A 17,407-nucleotide genomic window follows, 5' to 3' on the forward strand; every position below is an offset into this window, starting at 1 on the left:
TGCTGTAAGTTACTAGTGCTGTTAAGTTTTGTGCAAGGTAGAAGGTTGTGTAGACTTTTAAATCACAAAATAAGAATTAATGTAGTTGGTGTTAGCCAGAACTATTACTCTGTTTAACTAGAGGAATAACAGACATCTTTGTCAATACTTTTTTAGTGTGGAAGATGATGTATTTCTCATAGTATTGAAATTATGTCTCTTTCTTCTTGACTCTTATAATTTCTTTTTTGTTTTCTGTTTGAAGACAGGTACACAACCTTTTAATCGTGCAATGCTCTTTAATGTTGGCTTCAAGGAGGCTATGAAGGATGTTGTCTGGGACTGCATTATATTTCATGATGTAGATCACTTACCTGAAAATGACCGTAATTATTATGGGTGTGGAGAAATGCCACGTCATTTTGCAGCAAAGCTGGACAAATACATGTACATGTAAGTAATTAACTTTATCCACATTGTTTCTTAAGGACCCGGAAACATTCTTGAATAGTGTATAATTTTCTGACAGTATATCCAGCAGATGAAACAAATAAAACAGCCTCTTACCACGCTATTTGTATAAATGAAAAATAATCATTTGTGATTATTAAAAAAAAAAAAGGATTTAAGTTTACTGGTTACATTTGATATGTTGTCATAGTAAAGATATTATTTATAATTTTCAGTATTGTACTCGTTGCGGTGAGGTTGATATTAAACAAACAAACAAACAAACAAAAACACTATGTGAGCCAAGGGAAAAAAACCTTACCTTGTCATATTAGAAAGTTTTTTTGGTTACATAAGACTTTGTGGTGGCTGTTAACAAAGACAAATAGATAATCTGCAACAAAACACCACAGGAAAAAAGTCTTAATTTTCTCATAAACGTACAACATAAATCTGTTTTGTATTGCTTCTTAAACAAAAGATTTTCTTACTGCTAGACCATTTCATATCTTGCTTTCAATCTTTACTGAAACTTGATAAATGCAAAGCATCCTACAGTTTTGTTACCTCTTTGCCTTCTGTGATTTTACATTAATGATTTTTTAGTACTCTGTGAATGCTATCATATGACACTGTCTTAATCACTTCACAGAAAACTGTATTTGCCATCCTTAAAATTTATGGCAGGAAGTCAGCCAACTTGACAACCTGCTCAGTTGGACAGATCAAAAGCAATGCATTGAAAGCACAGCTGTGTGTTTGTACTTCAGGTTGGCAACCAATTAGCTGTCAAAATTTTCAGGATTTTAGATGTATTAAAAATATATATAAATAAATTGATGCATTACTGATTGTTGATTTTTTTTTTTTTACAAATGGATAAAGAGGGATTTTTCCAGTTGAATAGTGTCAAAGTACAGCAGTTTGAAGGCTTTGCTTCACAGTTCTTTCAGCTTTGAGTCTAAATCAGCCATCTGAAATATGTGGTAGACATGTTTCGTGTGATGATACTAACATGAGCTACAGTCTAAGAATACCTTTCATGCAAATCAAACACTACTGCAAATATTTTATTCAACTTCCATTTGTATTACTTAATGCCTGTTATCTGTGAACCAGTTTCCCTTAATGGATACGTTCCACATCTGTCCTTAATTTAGAGTTCTTGTTTTATTGAAAGGTATTGCTCAAAGAGAGGGCTACTTACGTAAGTCCAGATAATAAGACAAAATTTGTCTTATTTTTCAGTCTTCCATACAATGAGTTCTTTGGTGGGGTAAGTGGACTGACAGTGGAGCAATTCAAGAAGATCAATGGATTTCCTAATGCCTTTTGGGGATGGGGTGGAGAAGACGATGATCTTTGGAACAGGTGAGTGTTCGATGCTTATTATGTCTTTCTTATTGTTCTCTTATATCCACCATTTGAGAGCAATTAGGTGGTTTTTTTTGTTTGTTTTAAATGAAAAATTTTTGTCATTTCTAAAGAATTCAGTTTAGGAATATCAGAAAATACTGTGTAAAAGAGTAAGTACGACATTCGTTCTTCCTTCACCTCTTTTGGCCTGGGGACAGTTAACAGTCTTTTAAGAGGGAGGTCTCTTAAAACATAGCAGATATAAAAAGAGATAACAGTATTAAGCATATTTAGTCTCATTCTTCTAGCCCTCTGTATGTTGCTTTTTGATTTTAATTTATATTTCTGTTGCTGTTAGCATTACAGAATAACATTTTACAGTTTGTAGGGCAAGCATGTATTTATTTAATCTTTAATATCACAGGAGCAGTGTCTGAGTGATAGTTTAATTTGTAGCTATATTGGTAGTCATGAATTGGATAACGGACAGCACTGTTTGTTGTATTACTAACTGCACACAGTAAACAATTGTAAAACATTCCAGTGGAGTTCTTAGAACGGGTGTCTGCATGAGTTCAAAAATAAAGAGAGAGGTTTTAAAGTAGGAGTTTGTATGTTTTTCTGTTTTCCTTGGTATTTTCATTTTTTTTTTCATCCTGTTGTGCAATAAAGCAGGATATTGGTTTTGTCTGCTTTATTAGTTATTAGGCTAGAAGTTTTGTTTTTGTTTTTAATGGAGATAATGTCAGTAAATGCAAAGACTTAGCTTTAAGAGATCTACTATGTAATTTTCATTTTTGTTGTAACTTATAAAAACATCTTTTAACAGTTGGGCTTGATGATCTTGGACGTCTTTTCCAACCTAAGTGATTCTATAATTTTATGATATTCTTTATAAAAATGTTTGTTTATTTTACTGTAGGGTTCATTATGCTGGATACAACGTAACAAGACCAGAGGGAGATTTAGGGAAGTACAAATCCATTCCTCATCATCACAGAGGTGAAGTCCAGTTTTTAGGACGGTAAGAAAAACTGAAAACTAATCAAACACTACAGCTAAAGAAGTAAAGATTTTTCACATATATATATCTTCTGCACATAAAACGAGCAGTTAGTGCTTCTGTTACTCCCTCTTTAGGGCTAAACTCTGTATTTTCTTAAACATACTTTTTATTATTATTATTTTTTTTTAACCATGAAAGTGATAGAGTTTGTATGTCAAAAGATATTATCGTCATTCTCTTTGGTCTCTGGTGAAGAAAGTTACCATTCTTTAATAGCTTGGGCATTAGCACTGGGAGGGCTCCACTAGTCTCTTAAATTAAATATTCTGCAAAAGGAAGCAGTACAGCTGGGGAAAATGACTCCAGTGTGAAAACAAACTTTAGAACTTCTCAAGGATTGGTTCTTCCATCATATTTCATTGTTTTCTGAGATAACAGGTCTTCTTGTTTCCTAATTATATTGAGCTGAATTTTTTATTTTATGGTGCCTTTCTTTTGCTACAAAAATGCAAAACACTTTCACTGCCCTAGAGTAGAATAGCAACCAGAATGCAGCAGATGAGCTAGTGTTGTAATGTAATGTGAAGAACAAAATAGAGGGTTTTTGTAAGTTGTGTAGTTTTCAAGTAACTAGAAATACTGTTCAATTGTTCTATAAATGTGTATCTCTTTTTCTGGGAGCATCATTATTTAACAGTTAAGAATAAAGCAGAAAATCGATGTGTACTGTAGACAAGAGTAAATAAGTGATATGAAGCTAATATATATATTAGTAATCCGTGAGGGAAAACTGCTTTTTAATCACCTCCAATTTGGATGTTTGCAAATGCAGTTGTCTCAAGGATGAAATGAAGAGAAGATCAGACATTTTGCATGTGTGGTGATACACTGCAAAAGCACCTGAATCTTCTCTTATCTCTATAGTGAGTTTTTATAGGAAAAAAAAAAAGAGGAAGAAATTGAATATTCTTTAAAAATTATTTTAATTTGGGTCCACAAGAAGAATATATATAAATTGCCCAACTTGTTATCTAGTCTTAAGATGAACTTAGGTACATGAACATACGATGTAATTGTATTAAAAAAACTGGTGAAAGTGGCTGGCTTTTAAAGTTAAGGTAAGTAATTTAGTAATTTCAAATGACTGAGAGGTACTTTCAGGGTTTAAAGAATGTACCATTTCAAAATGAACTAACTGTTACAGTGTCATGCCTAACATCAGTGGAATGGTTTCTTGCAAATCTTTCTCATGTTTTCTTCTTCCAACTCCCTCTACAGATATAAACTTCTGAGGTATTCCAGAGAACGTCAGTATATTGATGGGTTGAACAATTTAATATATACTCCTAAAATACTTGTCAGTAGATTGTATAAAAATATAACTGTTAATCTCATACCAGAACTTGCTCCTGTTAGAGACTATTGATGGAAATGGAATGACAAAGCAACACTACTGGAGCAAACTTTTAACACTGGAAGATACTAATAGACAGTATAGACACTGTAAAACAAAACAAAACAAAAACAAGAACAACAAAAAAACCCTCACAACAAACAGCAGCTTAGAATTAGGGATTTTGACCATTGGATGGTATGATGCATATTTGGGATGAGAAATAAAATTATTGTATGCACCATGCATTTTGTTCTGAAAGAAAAGCCAGCAGCTACCACTCAGATGTTTACAGCATGAGACAACTGTTCAAGCCTTCTTCCTTCATATTCTCTATAATAACCACACAACTAAATAAATTGCAGAAAACAGACTTCTAGCTTCACTGGAAGTAGAGACGGATCCTTCTTCCAAGATTTTATTTTATACTAAATCGCTCCCTTCCCACCCCCCCATATTTAAATGAATGCTTTTGTTCCTTTTTAAAATATGTTTTGTAAATATGTGATGTAAATTAATGTGTGTACATTGCTTTTAAATTGCTCAGTATGCTTCAGTATGTATTTGAGGGTGTTCTCATTTGAATTCTATAGGAATGTTTTTATTAGCATGAAAGAACAAGTGTAAAATGTAAGTATGCTTAAAAAAAGGTTATACCTTATGTGAAATGAAGGAAATATTAATTGTTGGCCAGCTATGACTGTAAACTGTTATACTAGTTTTGAGCTCTAGGCCTCCTGCGTATCTATATAGAAGAATCAATTTCATATATGAACTTGCTCGAAAGAAAGCTTTTAATTTTATTTATTGCCAGCAAAACTATATGATACCCTGCCTGCCATCTAAATCATATTTATATACGTATTGCATGTGTATTATGGAAAATCTTGCGGTTGTTGCGTATTATGATCTACACAAACTCTAACTGTTTCTACGTGTGCCACTAGTGTCAATGTCAGGGATTTTAATGCCTAAAACAATGTGTCTGGGTGCATACAGTATTTTGGTATTGTTCTTTTTTTTTTTTCTTTTTTTTTTCAAATCCTAGTAAACAGCACTTTTATTCCTCCAAAATCAGAAGAGCCAAAAATGTGTCTTCATTGGAAGAATATTAAAGCTAGATTTTTAAGAAAATAATAAAACATAGTTCTAATGCTTGCAGTGTGGGATTTTCAGAAGCACAGTGTGGGCCAAATTGTTCCACTTACAAAGGCATAAGTGGAACTGAAAATAGGCCAGTCCCAAGTGCTTTTTAAAATTCCACCCATAATATATCAATATAGCTATTTAAGGGCCTATTCTGGTAGAGTGCTGAATGCTTTTATGATGCACTAAGTATCCTCAAGTCTATGACTTTGAATGAGATTGAGGTTGCACAGTCCCAGTAAGGATCGGTCCTGTCTGTTTCTCTATTTTTGTGGTGTTAAATGTACGAGTAACTAGCCTCTCTCCTTAGCTTAGAACAAAAAACATATCTTCTTATTTTCTGTTTGCTTGTAATGTTAAGCTACCTAATGCTATCTCACTTCTAAGTATTATCTTTTCCTATTTTTTTTTTTACATCCCTAGTTAATACTAAGGAAAAATGCTGAATCATTTATTTTCTATGTCAATGCAAAGAATACTGACCAAGATCTCCTAAACTGTTTTGTTTGTGACAGTTATTCAACTCTTTAGGAACCAAAGACTGACTTCTGCTCCCATGAAGAATGGAAAGCAGTATATAATAAGGATTGTTTATCCATAGAGTGTTCTGTAATAGTGTTGACAAAGAATACTAACTCATTTCTATGTGTTACTGCCACAGATAGTGTGGTGCTGTGTATATTTGAGTTTGTTTGCCATAAACACCTTTTATCTCTTTGACATCCCAGCAGCAAATTTTACCCTTAGTCATTTTTAAGTAAAGTTACAATCTTAGTTGTAGATATCCCAAATATTTTGTAGAAATATAAGATATAATGGAAGTAGTTGAGAACAATCGTAAAGGGATATTTTAAACCTTATGAGAATTACCCTAAAATCTGCCAGTTAATATAGTATCCTTTAGCAATGATGCAATGAAAATAAAAAAAAAAAAGCATAAAGTGAACAGAACATCCTTCAAAAGCATGCTTAAGTGGTTTGATCACCTCCTGGTGTATTTTTCTATAACTGGGTATATAGAATATTCTGAAGAATATGGATAAGGGTAGATAATATAATGTATGAACAACTACATCTTCAAAATAAAACCGGTCTTATTTCATAACAATAACACAATTCTTCAAGAACTGTTGAATAAATTTTTAAATCCTTCATATAATTTTGAAGTGATATCTGGTTTTCAGTACAAGTTCACTTACGGTTTAACACTTGCGATTATTAAACATCCTTTGGTACTGTAGGTCTTTACCATTTTCTGACGTATGCTTTGGTGCCCATTTGTTAGGCATTCTGTGAAATTAATGTGCAATTTAAAAAAAAAAATCTAATGCATATATATGTATAGATGCATATATATATACATACTATATTACACATATGCTGTGGCTAAACTAATATAACTTTACAGCTGCAAGTGATTAATCATGTCTGGTCTTAGGAAAAATTTGATTTTAAACCAGGATGTGAAAGGATTATGAAATATAGCTGAGTTCTTAAAAAGTTTACATTTTGATGCCCCAAAGTGATGGATGTTATATTATGAAATATTAATACTAAAACTCCTCTCTAAATAACTTTGATCACTTTGTTGGGAAACTTTAAAAGTCACTATCTTAAATTATATCAAAACAGTGTTTGTATGCTACCTGCTTGAACTCAGTATTATTCTTTAGTGAATTTTAACATAGACAGTGCCTTCAAACAAAATAAAAGTGATGCAGAACTAAGAGTTGTGCACATTCCTTTTGATATTTTCATAATTCTTGTAAAACATAGAGAGAAGCTGGTCACATTGGCTTTTTCTAATGGTTTTGCTGACCAGGCAAATTAAGGACGTATTCTCTTAGAGGAGTTGGAGGGAGAAGAAAGAGAAAGTATTTTTACAAGATTCTGAAAGTTTTGCAAATTAAAAAGTAAAAATATTACAGAAATATTAACACTGGAATCTGGTCAATATACTACGATACTCTTAAGCCCATTTCTGTATTTTAAATTTAAATAGGAGAATATAAAATATAAAATCCATTTCAAACTAGAGAATATATTGAAAAGAAAGTGCAAAATGTCCTTTTTCTTGGATCTTGCCAGTCTATTTTTCTATTATGTTTACTAATGACTATGTTGTAATGAGTTATTAATGAGCCAGTTACTTAAAAATATTAAAAGCACCCATTGCTTATCAGCAAGAGGAAGTGTACTTAAGATTATTTTATTTGTAGAGGTATGTATGCTAGGCTTAAAGAAAAATGCACTGAAACAAATGCTGGGAATTTCCTGTGTACTATCATTTTTTTTGTTGTTGTTCATGAAAATGTTTGTACTTTTTTATCATTGTCTTTTATGAAATATAATGTTCTAAAGATTGTGTTGGCTTGTTTATTCTGAGGTTCTGTGGAGAGGTATCTTTTGTGTTTTTTTTGCAAAGGGCTCATTTTTCTAGTGCATAATTCCTCAAAAGGACAACAACATGAAAGGGAGTTTGGCCATCAAATAAATCAGGCTAAGCCGTGGTGGGATTGAGCCCTAGCCCTAACCAATTGTTTTCCCATAAAGGGAAATTTATATTCCATGGTATTTAATGTAATTCCTTGGTAATTTAATGGTATTTATATGCTTTCAGCTTTTGTTTTTGTTTTCCTGGGCTAAATGACTCAGCATTTTTACATACTTTTCCAAGAAAGCATTGCTATTTTGTTCAATTTCATAATGGCTTTTCTCTTGTTTAGAAATAATTTTCCTTATATATGGATTACAAGAATATGAAATAGGATTCATCAATATTTCTCTTGGCATTAAGTGTAGAGATGGTTTTCTCAGGAACTAGCAATTTTCATTCGTACCTTTTCTTTTTTATCTTACAGTTATTAGAAAAGTGTCTGAAGGTTAGAAGTATGCAAGTCTTCTGAGAGGAATAATTAAACTGAGGACAAAGTTATTTGCAGAACTTTGAGTTTTATGAGAACACACATACATCTTCAAGTATGTTTTATAGATACGCTTTTCTGCAGTACTGGATATGGACTGTCCTTGGAAGTTTTACTGGTTATACTATATTTAGAAGTAGGAAAGGAGACTTTTTAAGTACACATAGTATCCTTACATGTTATTGTACCCTGCTGTCACTCAAATGCTGCTTTTGCTTCCGTATTTTCAAAAGCAAAACTGGGAGGTGAGATTATTTGATTAATATGTGGGACCTTGAGTTCCATGTGACCTCATCCATCGTGGGCTTCAGGAATACATAGATGGCAGGTGGTGGTTTGCATTTCCTGTGCACTTAATTACCATGAGACATCTTTCATGTGTATTTTGTTCACTTTGTTGTCAAGGAACGTAGTTTATTAACTTCATGGAAGACTTCAGTCAATATGTTTTTTTCTAAACTGAATGTGTTTCTCTAAATAGTTTTATTCAGCAGAGTAATTGAAAACAAAGTCAGTACATCTTCCTAAAGTTAACAAAGGGAATAAACAACTTGATGGTTATTGTTAGTGATTTACTATGAAAGTTGCTATGCAAATTCTAAAATTGTTACTATGGTCAGAAACTATGTTTTTACTCTTACCGTTTATGGAAAATTTAATTTACATATCTAAATTTTCATGCTTAATATCAATTTCTATTCCACTGGCTCACTAGCTACTGCTGTAGTTGAGTAAGAAAAGGGACTGAGGAGAGTAGCAATGGAGTAATATCGATAATCAGCATCATTAGCCGTGAACACCACCTGGAAAAAGAAGAAACAAACACAAGACAAATAAGAATTGATCTCTAGTTATAAACCTACACCTAGATGGAAACATTGTGATTGTTTAATTTGACCTCCCAAAAAAATTTGGAAATATCTTCTCTTGTGGTGATGTGGCCAGTGATCTGTCACACACATATCACTGGTTAAATGTCCTTTATTAAAAGCATACATGCTACTTAAAGTATATTATTTATGGTTTTATCACACATTTATTATCCAAATAATAATTCTTATTATTAAAATAGTAATTTATTTGTTGGTATTGATAAATGACTACAATATTATTTTTTTTTTCCGTGAACACTCTGATTCTTTTTTTTTTTTAAGCTACTCTTTCAAGTATTTTATTAGTTTTTGTTGTTCTTATAAAGTCCTAAATGTTGAGGAAAGGAAACAGTGTTACAGCAACTATCTTTACTCCAAAATATGAAGCAATGCATTTCTTTAATCCTGCTTGAGTATCTTGTAGGTACAGAAGTGCTGCATTTGGCCATGACTCAATAATGACCTTCCATAGGACAGTTATTTACAACAGCCCTTTTAGGTTTTGCTCCATCAGCTCATGTTCCTTCAATTCCTCCCTATAGATTAGTAGATTATTTTTTATTGAGAGAGGAAAGATGATAGTCGGGAATATAGACGTGAACACTTTCTTGAGGTATAATCAATTCTCTTGAACATTATGAATCTTGCATCTTATCTCTTGTTTCAGTTATCACAGAAAGCAAGATTGTCCAGTGTTAACCTTCGTTGTCATCTAGAATAAGAATTGTCATCTCTTACCCATTTCAGGGAGGCCAAAGCAAAATTTAGGCCAGGTGCTTGCCACTTTTTCTCTAAGGAGATGAGGAATGGCAGCAGTTGCAAACTGTACAGCTGTGTTGGTGCTCACTGATCTGTCACAGTCCAGCAAACAACTAATACAGGACTGCTGTTGTTACTGAAAGTTCACATGAAGGCTCTGACATTGTGAAGGGGAAGAACACAGTTCCCAATGAGTTCTAAACCCTGGAGCTGGCCTCAGTTAATACCTGGTTTGGACCACCATCATCTAACCAGTTTGTCTGTCCCATGCAAATTAAAAAAAACTTGTTATATTTCATTCTGTTGTGAATTGAGGATCCAGGTATCTAGAAAACAATTCACACTTCCATTTATTTAGAAATCTAAATTATAAACTTTGTATGCACCTAAAGAAATATTAGATCCAAAAGGCAGAAATATTATTTTCCCAGGAAACTTAATAGAGTAGTCTACCTGTTCTCTCAAGTCTAGTCTCAGAATCATAGGTAACTGTAGCCAGAAGGATGGAAAACTTCTTCATCGGTAATGCATCAAAGATCTCATTGAGAGTTATGGGAAAGCTAGTAGGTAGATTCTGTCATGAGTGCATTGTCACAGTGCTTTGAGACTGTAGATTTGAAGTGTTAATACTAAAATATTTTAAAGTGAAAAGTAAGTTCAATATGTGAAATTATTAATTGAATCCCACATATCTAATATATCCTTTGCAATTAATGTACAGAGTAAAATGAATACTCACATCAGCATGTTGATGGAAGGGGTTCAAGACCAGTTTCTTCCATTAAGAGGCTATATCAAGCTCGATCTTGTATGTCCCTGTTACAAATTGTTCTTTAGTTGTGAGCTCTCGGAGCTCTCGATTTTTATTGGTTTGTCTGTACAGTGGGAGAAGAATGCACTTTCATATTTTGGTTAAAAGCCCTATAAAAATGTAGTTCTTAACAATTGAACTCAAGTGCATAGCTTAAGTAATGTGATTAATACCTCTACTGATCTGGAATGGTTTATGTCCATCTGTATTACGGATGCCTCACAGAGCTTATCTTGGCATTTGCTACTCCCATGATCACCACAGTGGATGGCTGCCTGCCATGTCACTACTAGGCATGGTTTGGGGGTGAGCCAAATGTTGACATTATTGTTTGTGGGCTCTTGGCAGAGTCTTAGAGTTAATTAAACGAACTCACATGGAAAACTTCACCATTGCTGTAAGCAATGTGAAAGCTGTATGATGTGCTTAACTATGTAAGTAAATAGGGTCAACTCAACTTTTCCATAGCTTGCTTTCTTTTTTAAATATGTTGAGTTGTTTTATCAGTAGGAATATTTTTTACAGTCAGCTATTTGAAATCTACTGTTTGAAGTGATTGTATGTCAGCCAACAGTGTAGCCTTATGGAATTCCTTGGTATATGTACTAACTAGTTGGTTTTGCATCCTCAAAAAATAGATGCTTTCGTTTGACTTAAAGGTGTTATCAATACTACCCAAGGGTATAGTACTAGCTTGAAACAATAGACTTTTGAACACAAACCAAAATATGGGGCTCTAGATACAATATTGCATATTGTCTCTGAAACACATCTCTTGGTTGAAACCTATTTTTGTGGAATAAGTTATATAAAATTAAGTATTTAATTGGGTAGGTTATTCACAAATAACTGCTGCTTGTATCTGCATTTAGTAGTCACAAACCACTATTTTGTATTCCAGCTGCCAAATCCTTTTCTGAACATACTTTATATTCAACTTACATGCAGAGAAAAATAAAGATTAGAATGTTATTTATGTCTTTGTCCAGTACACTATTTAGGATTTGTGCTTTAATATCGCGTAGAACTATGAAGTCATTTGCATCTTGCAAGATGCTGTCAGTTAGCAGGTTTTTTGTTTGTTTGTTTGTGTTTTATTTATTTATTTATTTATTTATTTTTATCCATTCAAATGTCTCTACTTTTCCTTCGTCATGGCTTGATTATTTTTAGATAACTGTTTCTCTAATAAGACTTCTCAGCTAAAACCAAACATATTTTTAATTAAGAAGAGCTATTTTAGAATCCCTTCCTAACCTTCCATTATTTATAAATTAATAAGACTGGAGAGGTTGATTTAGTATTATCACATCTTTCATATACCTCATCTTAAGGTTACTTTGTTCTTTGATTCAAACCCAAAGTATGTTTTAAGGCTATGATCAACATCCAGTTGTTCAGCCCAGTATCCTAGTATCTCTATAGAAAGCCTCTAAGCTCAAATTTCAAGATATCTAATCTGAACACCCTCTTAATGGAAAATTACATACATTTCTAGTGACAGAGTATTTGTGAAGCTATCTTATTTGTGGAGCAGGAGGCAAATTGTTTAAGTAGGACAACATGAATACATCATTCTTTTTTAGTTTGGTTTGCTTATGCAGAAATGTGCAGCCTTCACTGTAGCTGTGTTTTTCAAGGACACATGAAATCCCTGTTGCTTCTGCCAGCGCACTGCCCTACTACACCAAAGAGCCAGTTATGTACAGTTTTTCATGGACTTTCTACAAATGCATCTGAGTCTGGAATCATGCTAGAGAAATTCCTATCTCCCCATCTCACTTTTTTTTTTTTTTAGATGGAATATAGTGTTAACAGAATCCTGGGAATAAGGTCTTGGGTGAGACTACAAATATCTTGGAGAGAGAATTGTAGAAGAGAGATATTGCTTGTTGAATAGAGAAGGAATGTTAATTTTGGGTAACCCCTAATAATTTTTTGAATTTCATATTATATACTTCTAAGGAAAAAAATGCTTTTGAGTTTTTAAAGTGTTAGTATATACTAAAAATTGATCAATTACCCCCCCCCCTAAAAAAAAAGCTATCTATATTTTAAATTACACAATGATATTTTTTAAAAGACATGGCAAGTTTAAATATTTAAGATTTTTTTTCCTGTTAGATATAAATTCTTATTTGTGGGAAAGATGGTAAGAAATCTTTATATCAACACCTTCTCATTTTGGCTAATTCCTTTTCCTCAAAAAAAAAAAAAAAAAGAGGCTATCAATTATGATGTAGTATATGTTCTGAACAATTCCACATTTTATTTTTAAAGCTGTACTGTTGTAGAAAACGAAAATCCTTTTTGAAAGAAGAAAAACAGTCAATAAAGGTGGAATTCTCAACCAGAGTCAGTTTCAAACAAACTAGAGTCCGCCTGACTCCTCTGGTAATAAAGCAGCAGTTCATTGGTGGGTATTAAAATGAAAAATGACCTTTTGTAATGAATTAACATTATAAAGCTATTTTGGTAGTTGAAACTGTAGTACAGTTAAAAGACAACCTGCAGCAAGTAAAATGCTGTTCATTCAATAGTGTATCTTTTCTCTGACTAAAAAAGTCGTTCATTAGAGAACGTGAAGTTTTTTCAACTCTGGCTTTCCCATTACCTTTCTCTTCTCCCACTCATTACTTTGGTATGACTTACTTTGAATTTAACAGTTCCCAAGATCCATCTGCAGCTGCTTTATATAATTTAACTGGAACATTTGGTGCTGGACTTCCTCAGACTGAATCCAGAATTTTTACAACAAGAGGATGCATGGAATCAGAAGAGTCCTTCAGGTAGGAAGAGAGGATTTTTATGTTGTAAGAAAGGTAAGTCATCGGTCATAATAAAGCAGTAAGGGACCTTATTCTTTAGCTATACTGAATATACCATCTCCTCAACAAGATCACTGTGCACTGCAGAAATATAGCCTGAAGGTTTCAGGGGGGCTAGAGACAATGGAACCAGGCAGGAAGATGTCAGGGGTTGTAGGGAGGAGAGTAGTCATGTATGCTGTAGAGACACTGCAGCTGTGTGTGAGAATGCCTTTTTGTTTTCCCTTTGGGATGGCTCTTCTACACATCATCTACAGCATAAATTTTTAAATAAGTTGTGACCTAAACAGAAAATAATTAAGTTAACAGAAGTACTAGAAATGTTTAAAAATCTTATAACTCTTCCTTCATATTTTGGGGTGGCAGTTTGAGCAAAGCCTTCTAAATTTGAGGGCTTCTGATGTAGTCTTCTTGCCCTAAAGTTATCTTAATTCTGCAGTGAACTTGGTAAGCACCACATACTGAGTCTTTCCTAACACCATTTTAGATAAGATTTATTATCCCCTGACATCTATGCACAGGAAGAAGAAAAAAACCTTTCTTCAAACATGGGATGGCTGTAATTTCCCTCTGCATACGTTCATTAAAAATGGTGGTCATGCCTTGATGTTTTACATACTCAAAGGTAGAGTTGAATTAGGGCTTTGACTTTCCATTGCCTAATTCTTCAGATGAAAAGTGAGAAAATAGAGCTACGTGGAAGGTGCTAATCAGGGATGAGCTCAAAATAGCAATAATTGATCTCCATTTAGTCATTGCGAAATGGATTGTGATGTAGATGGTGAAATTTGCAAGTTCTCTCATACATCCCCTCTTACAGTCTGTGATGTATCAAATATCCCACGGGCCAATAACCCTGCCCTGTTTCAGACAAATCTATCAGCATGTATCTATACCACCCATATGCTCTGAATCTTCAGGCTCACTTTCTGGAATGCACATGCTCCTTTCTACCATTTCTTTTGAGGTAATGGCGATGGGGTATGTAATGCCACCAGCTATTTTCCTGGCTTTTTCACCCTGTGAACTCAATGGAAGTCCTGTTTTTTTCACAAGGTTGGTCAGATATTCACTTTCCCAAAGATCAGAGATTGAGAGGAAGAATGAGTAGGAGGAGAGAGAGACAAGTCCATTCTAGGAGATTTATAGGCTGAAGAAGTCTGGATCTCTAGCTTGCTTTGTTGGAGTAAATGAGTCCTCTGTAAGTGGGGAGAGGAGAAATGGGATCCTGGCTTTGTCTCTGCTCATTGATTGCATTAATGAGTTCATGGGAGCAGTAAGGGAGAAGACTAGAAAAGACATCACTCCAGCATGGATCTACTCAGCCAATGCAGCTAAAACCAACATGGGAGGAAGTGCTGGGGACCATAAGGAATACTAGGACTGCAGGACCTTGCCAGAACTGCCTTGAAATTCCTCATGACCTGTTCATTGTGTTATAAGGGCTTTAGTTGCTTTTTGAGTGGTCCAAGGCTTTTGTGTAGTGACTATGGTATTTTTTCACTTCTCTTCTCTAGCACCCTTTTTCATGTAGTTGGTGAGTCTGATAGCAAGTGCTGCTTCTCTAACCAGAAAACTCTCGGTTATCACTGCAGAAGGAGAAAGAAGGACCAGAAAAAGAGCAGTAGGAGAGAACTACAGTCAATACATACCACAAAATCAAAATAATTGCAATAAAATGGAATATTCTATTTTTCACTTACACAAATTGTATTAAAGAAAAAAAAAATCTGGGACTACATCAATATGAAGGGCTTCAATCCTAAGACACTTACCCGTGGCGCAGCTTCAGAGAAAAATACCAGGCCAGCTAAGAAAATAAGAAATACAGAGTGAAAAGCCATTTTGCTTATCAGTAGGAAGTCTCAGTGTCAGCAAGTACAAACTGACAGGGTCTGTGATTTTTATATCAAGGCCTCTAAACTGAAGCTACTTATCAAAAAAACAACATATGACTTTCAACATGCTGCTGATTCTTACTATTTACTTAGTAAATATTGAGAAAATAAGTAACCCATACAAACATGAACCTTGTCTGTGAAAATAAGTCTATTCTATTATTGTTTGTGGGAATATAGTAAATGTTACCTACCTTCAGTGATCTGTTTTCTTGGAAAAAAATGTCTATTCTGTTTTGTTTTTCTTTTTGCTGAGTAATAGTGCCATATAGTTGTCATATACTTAAGAGATATAGAAATTTCTTGTCAACTCGGCAATTTCAGTTTCTATGAGAATCTCACTGTGGTTACAGTGGGGCATAATTGACTCATCCATGTTTATCTGTTAAGGGATTTCTCCCTGTGGTAAGTGTATAATGTGTGAACTATCTAGTTTTCTTATGTATTCCCCTGGAGGGAAAATACCATCTTTGGTTTCCAGCATGTTAATTAGGTACATACATACCCATTTCTGAAAGTACAGCTAAATAGCATTTTAAATCCTGTCACTTTAGTTGTTCCTTAGATTCAGTACAACTTCGGGACTTTACTTTTACAGCTGCAAGTCAGCCCCCACCAGAAGTCTCTATTTCATTTTTGGAAAATGTTATTTCCTGAAATGAAACTCTTTCTGATCTTTGGCTAGGCCTATGCAAATACACTCTTACTATATTTACCCTGTCCTCAGGTGGATGACTACATGCAGAGTAGGGATGTTAGCCTCTTTTTTCTTTTTCTTTTTTCCTTTTTTTTTCTTTTTTCCTTGTTATTGTTTTTATTTTTTATTATTATTTTTTATTTTTGATGACAACACATGACTTTAGGAACATATTTACATTCTAATTAAATGGCTAGGCATAGACTTCTGCAAATCAAACCTACTGATTTTCAAGCTTTAGGAATAGCAGGTTCACATGAAATGGCATGCATGCTTCAACATGGGTGTTATTTTGAAACTATTTGCACTGTTTACTAGAATTGTGTAACTTTGTTGGAGTCCAGAAATCAGGGAGAAAATTAACTAAATAGCTTGTGAATTCTCTTGGTATGCAGTCATCCCAGTAGGCTCTCAGTGTAGAGATCAGCTCCAAGGTCAGTGCAGATGAGTACTGATAGTTTCTGAATGGCATGAGTTCAGTAATGACCTCTGTCATTTCCATAATCCCATTAAACAATAATTCCTCTGCTTCGGGATATTTTTAAATACAATAGGCCATAAGTCTACAGAAATCACTGCTAAAGCCCTCACACTCTTGTGCCCATTTATCAACAATGTTACTTGAATCACAGTTACTCTAAAGTTTGCCTTGTTCTGCTTCTAAAATTTTGAAGAGCATATTCAGGTGATGCTTCTAATTTAGGACTTTTTTTTTTTTTTAATGGGTAATGGCTAGAGATTTGACTTATTAGAGATTTAATTGGAATGCACCTGAATATGGTAGCCAACTGGGTTAAAGATCAGAGTTGTTAAAAGTGGTGGTAATTGAAATTACTTCAGAACTTTCTAGATTCAGTGAGTAGCAACTCTTCCTCTTGAAATCAACAAAGTATGCCTTAAAGTTTCAAGTAAAGCTACATAGATTTTATCCAGCTCTCTACATCTATATATTTTAACAATCTTTCTACATCGTTTGCTGCTAGATATTCAGAATTTCTCCTGTTTACCCTGTGACCTGGTTGATTGTGGGACTGTCTCTTCTGTGTGCAAACTATGAATAACATAGATGATTTTATTATTTTGAGTACGTTTGGTTGATTTTTTTTTTTTGAAGTAGCAGAACTCTAACTTTCTTATTCTAAGCCCGTTCATTTGGTGAGATTTTGTTTAAAGTACTGGAGAAAGATAACAGAACCAAATCAAGTGTTAGTTTACTTCCATATGCCACACACAGTTTCCAGATGCCCTTTGCACTTGAACACAAATCATGGCACTTTATAACACAATA

At 33.8% G+C, this 17,407-nt stretch overlaps 1 protein-coding gene and 1 pseudogene across 4 annotated transcripts in view; one reads left to right on the forward strand and one right to left on the reverse strand.

Annotated features, from left to right (window-relative positions):
• B4GALT6 (beta-1,4-galactosyltransferase 6) overlaps positions 1–8,560 on the forward strand; it is a 28,041-nt gene extending 19,481 nt beyond the window's left edge. Inside the window, exons 6-9 of one of the 3 annotated variants that reach the window (XM_083822681.1) lie at positions 245–432; positions 1,678–1,800; positions 2,708–2,809; positions 5,846–7,693. In XM_083822681.1, coding sequence (XP_083678807.1) covers positions 245–432; positions 1,678–1,800; positions 2,708–2,809; positions 5,846–5,861 — 429 coding nt within the window. In that variant the 3' untranslated portion in view covers positions 5,862–7,693. Of the gene's footprint in view, positions 1–244; positions 433–1,677; positions 1,801–2,707; positions 2,810–4,069; positions 7,694–8,191 lie in introns of those variants that run through there. The other 2 variants (XM_083822682.1, XM_083822680.1) reach the window with 2 other exon arrangements.
• A 381-nt stretch (positions 8,561–8,941) lies between these two features.
• Positions 8,942–17,293, reverse strand: LOC310893541 (transthyretin-like; annotated as a pseudogene). The gene is made up of 4 exons (XR_014589221.1): positions 15,300–17,293; positions 13,349–13,479; positions 10,625–10,760; positions 8,942–9,057 (listed from the first exon to the last, which is right to left on the reverse strand). The product of XR_014589221.1 is annotated as a transthyretin-like (transcript).
• Positions 17,294–17,407: the final 114 nt, after the last annotated feature.

This window comes from Anser anser (genome assembly GCF_964211835.1).
Source record: "Anser anser genome assembly, chromosome: 2".
NCBI lineage: Eukaryota > Metazoa > Chordata > Aves > Anseriformes > Anatidae > Anser > Anser anser.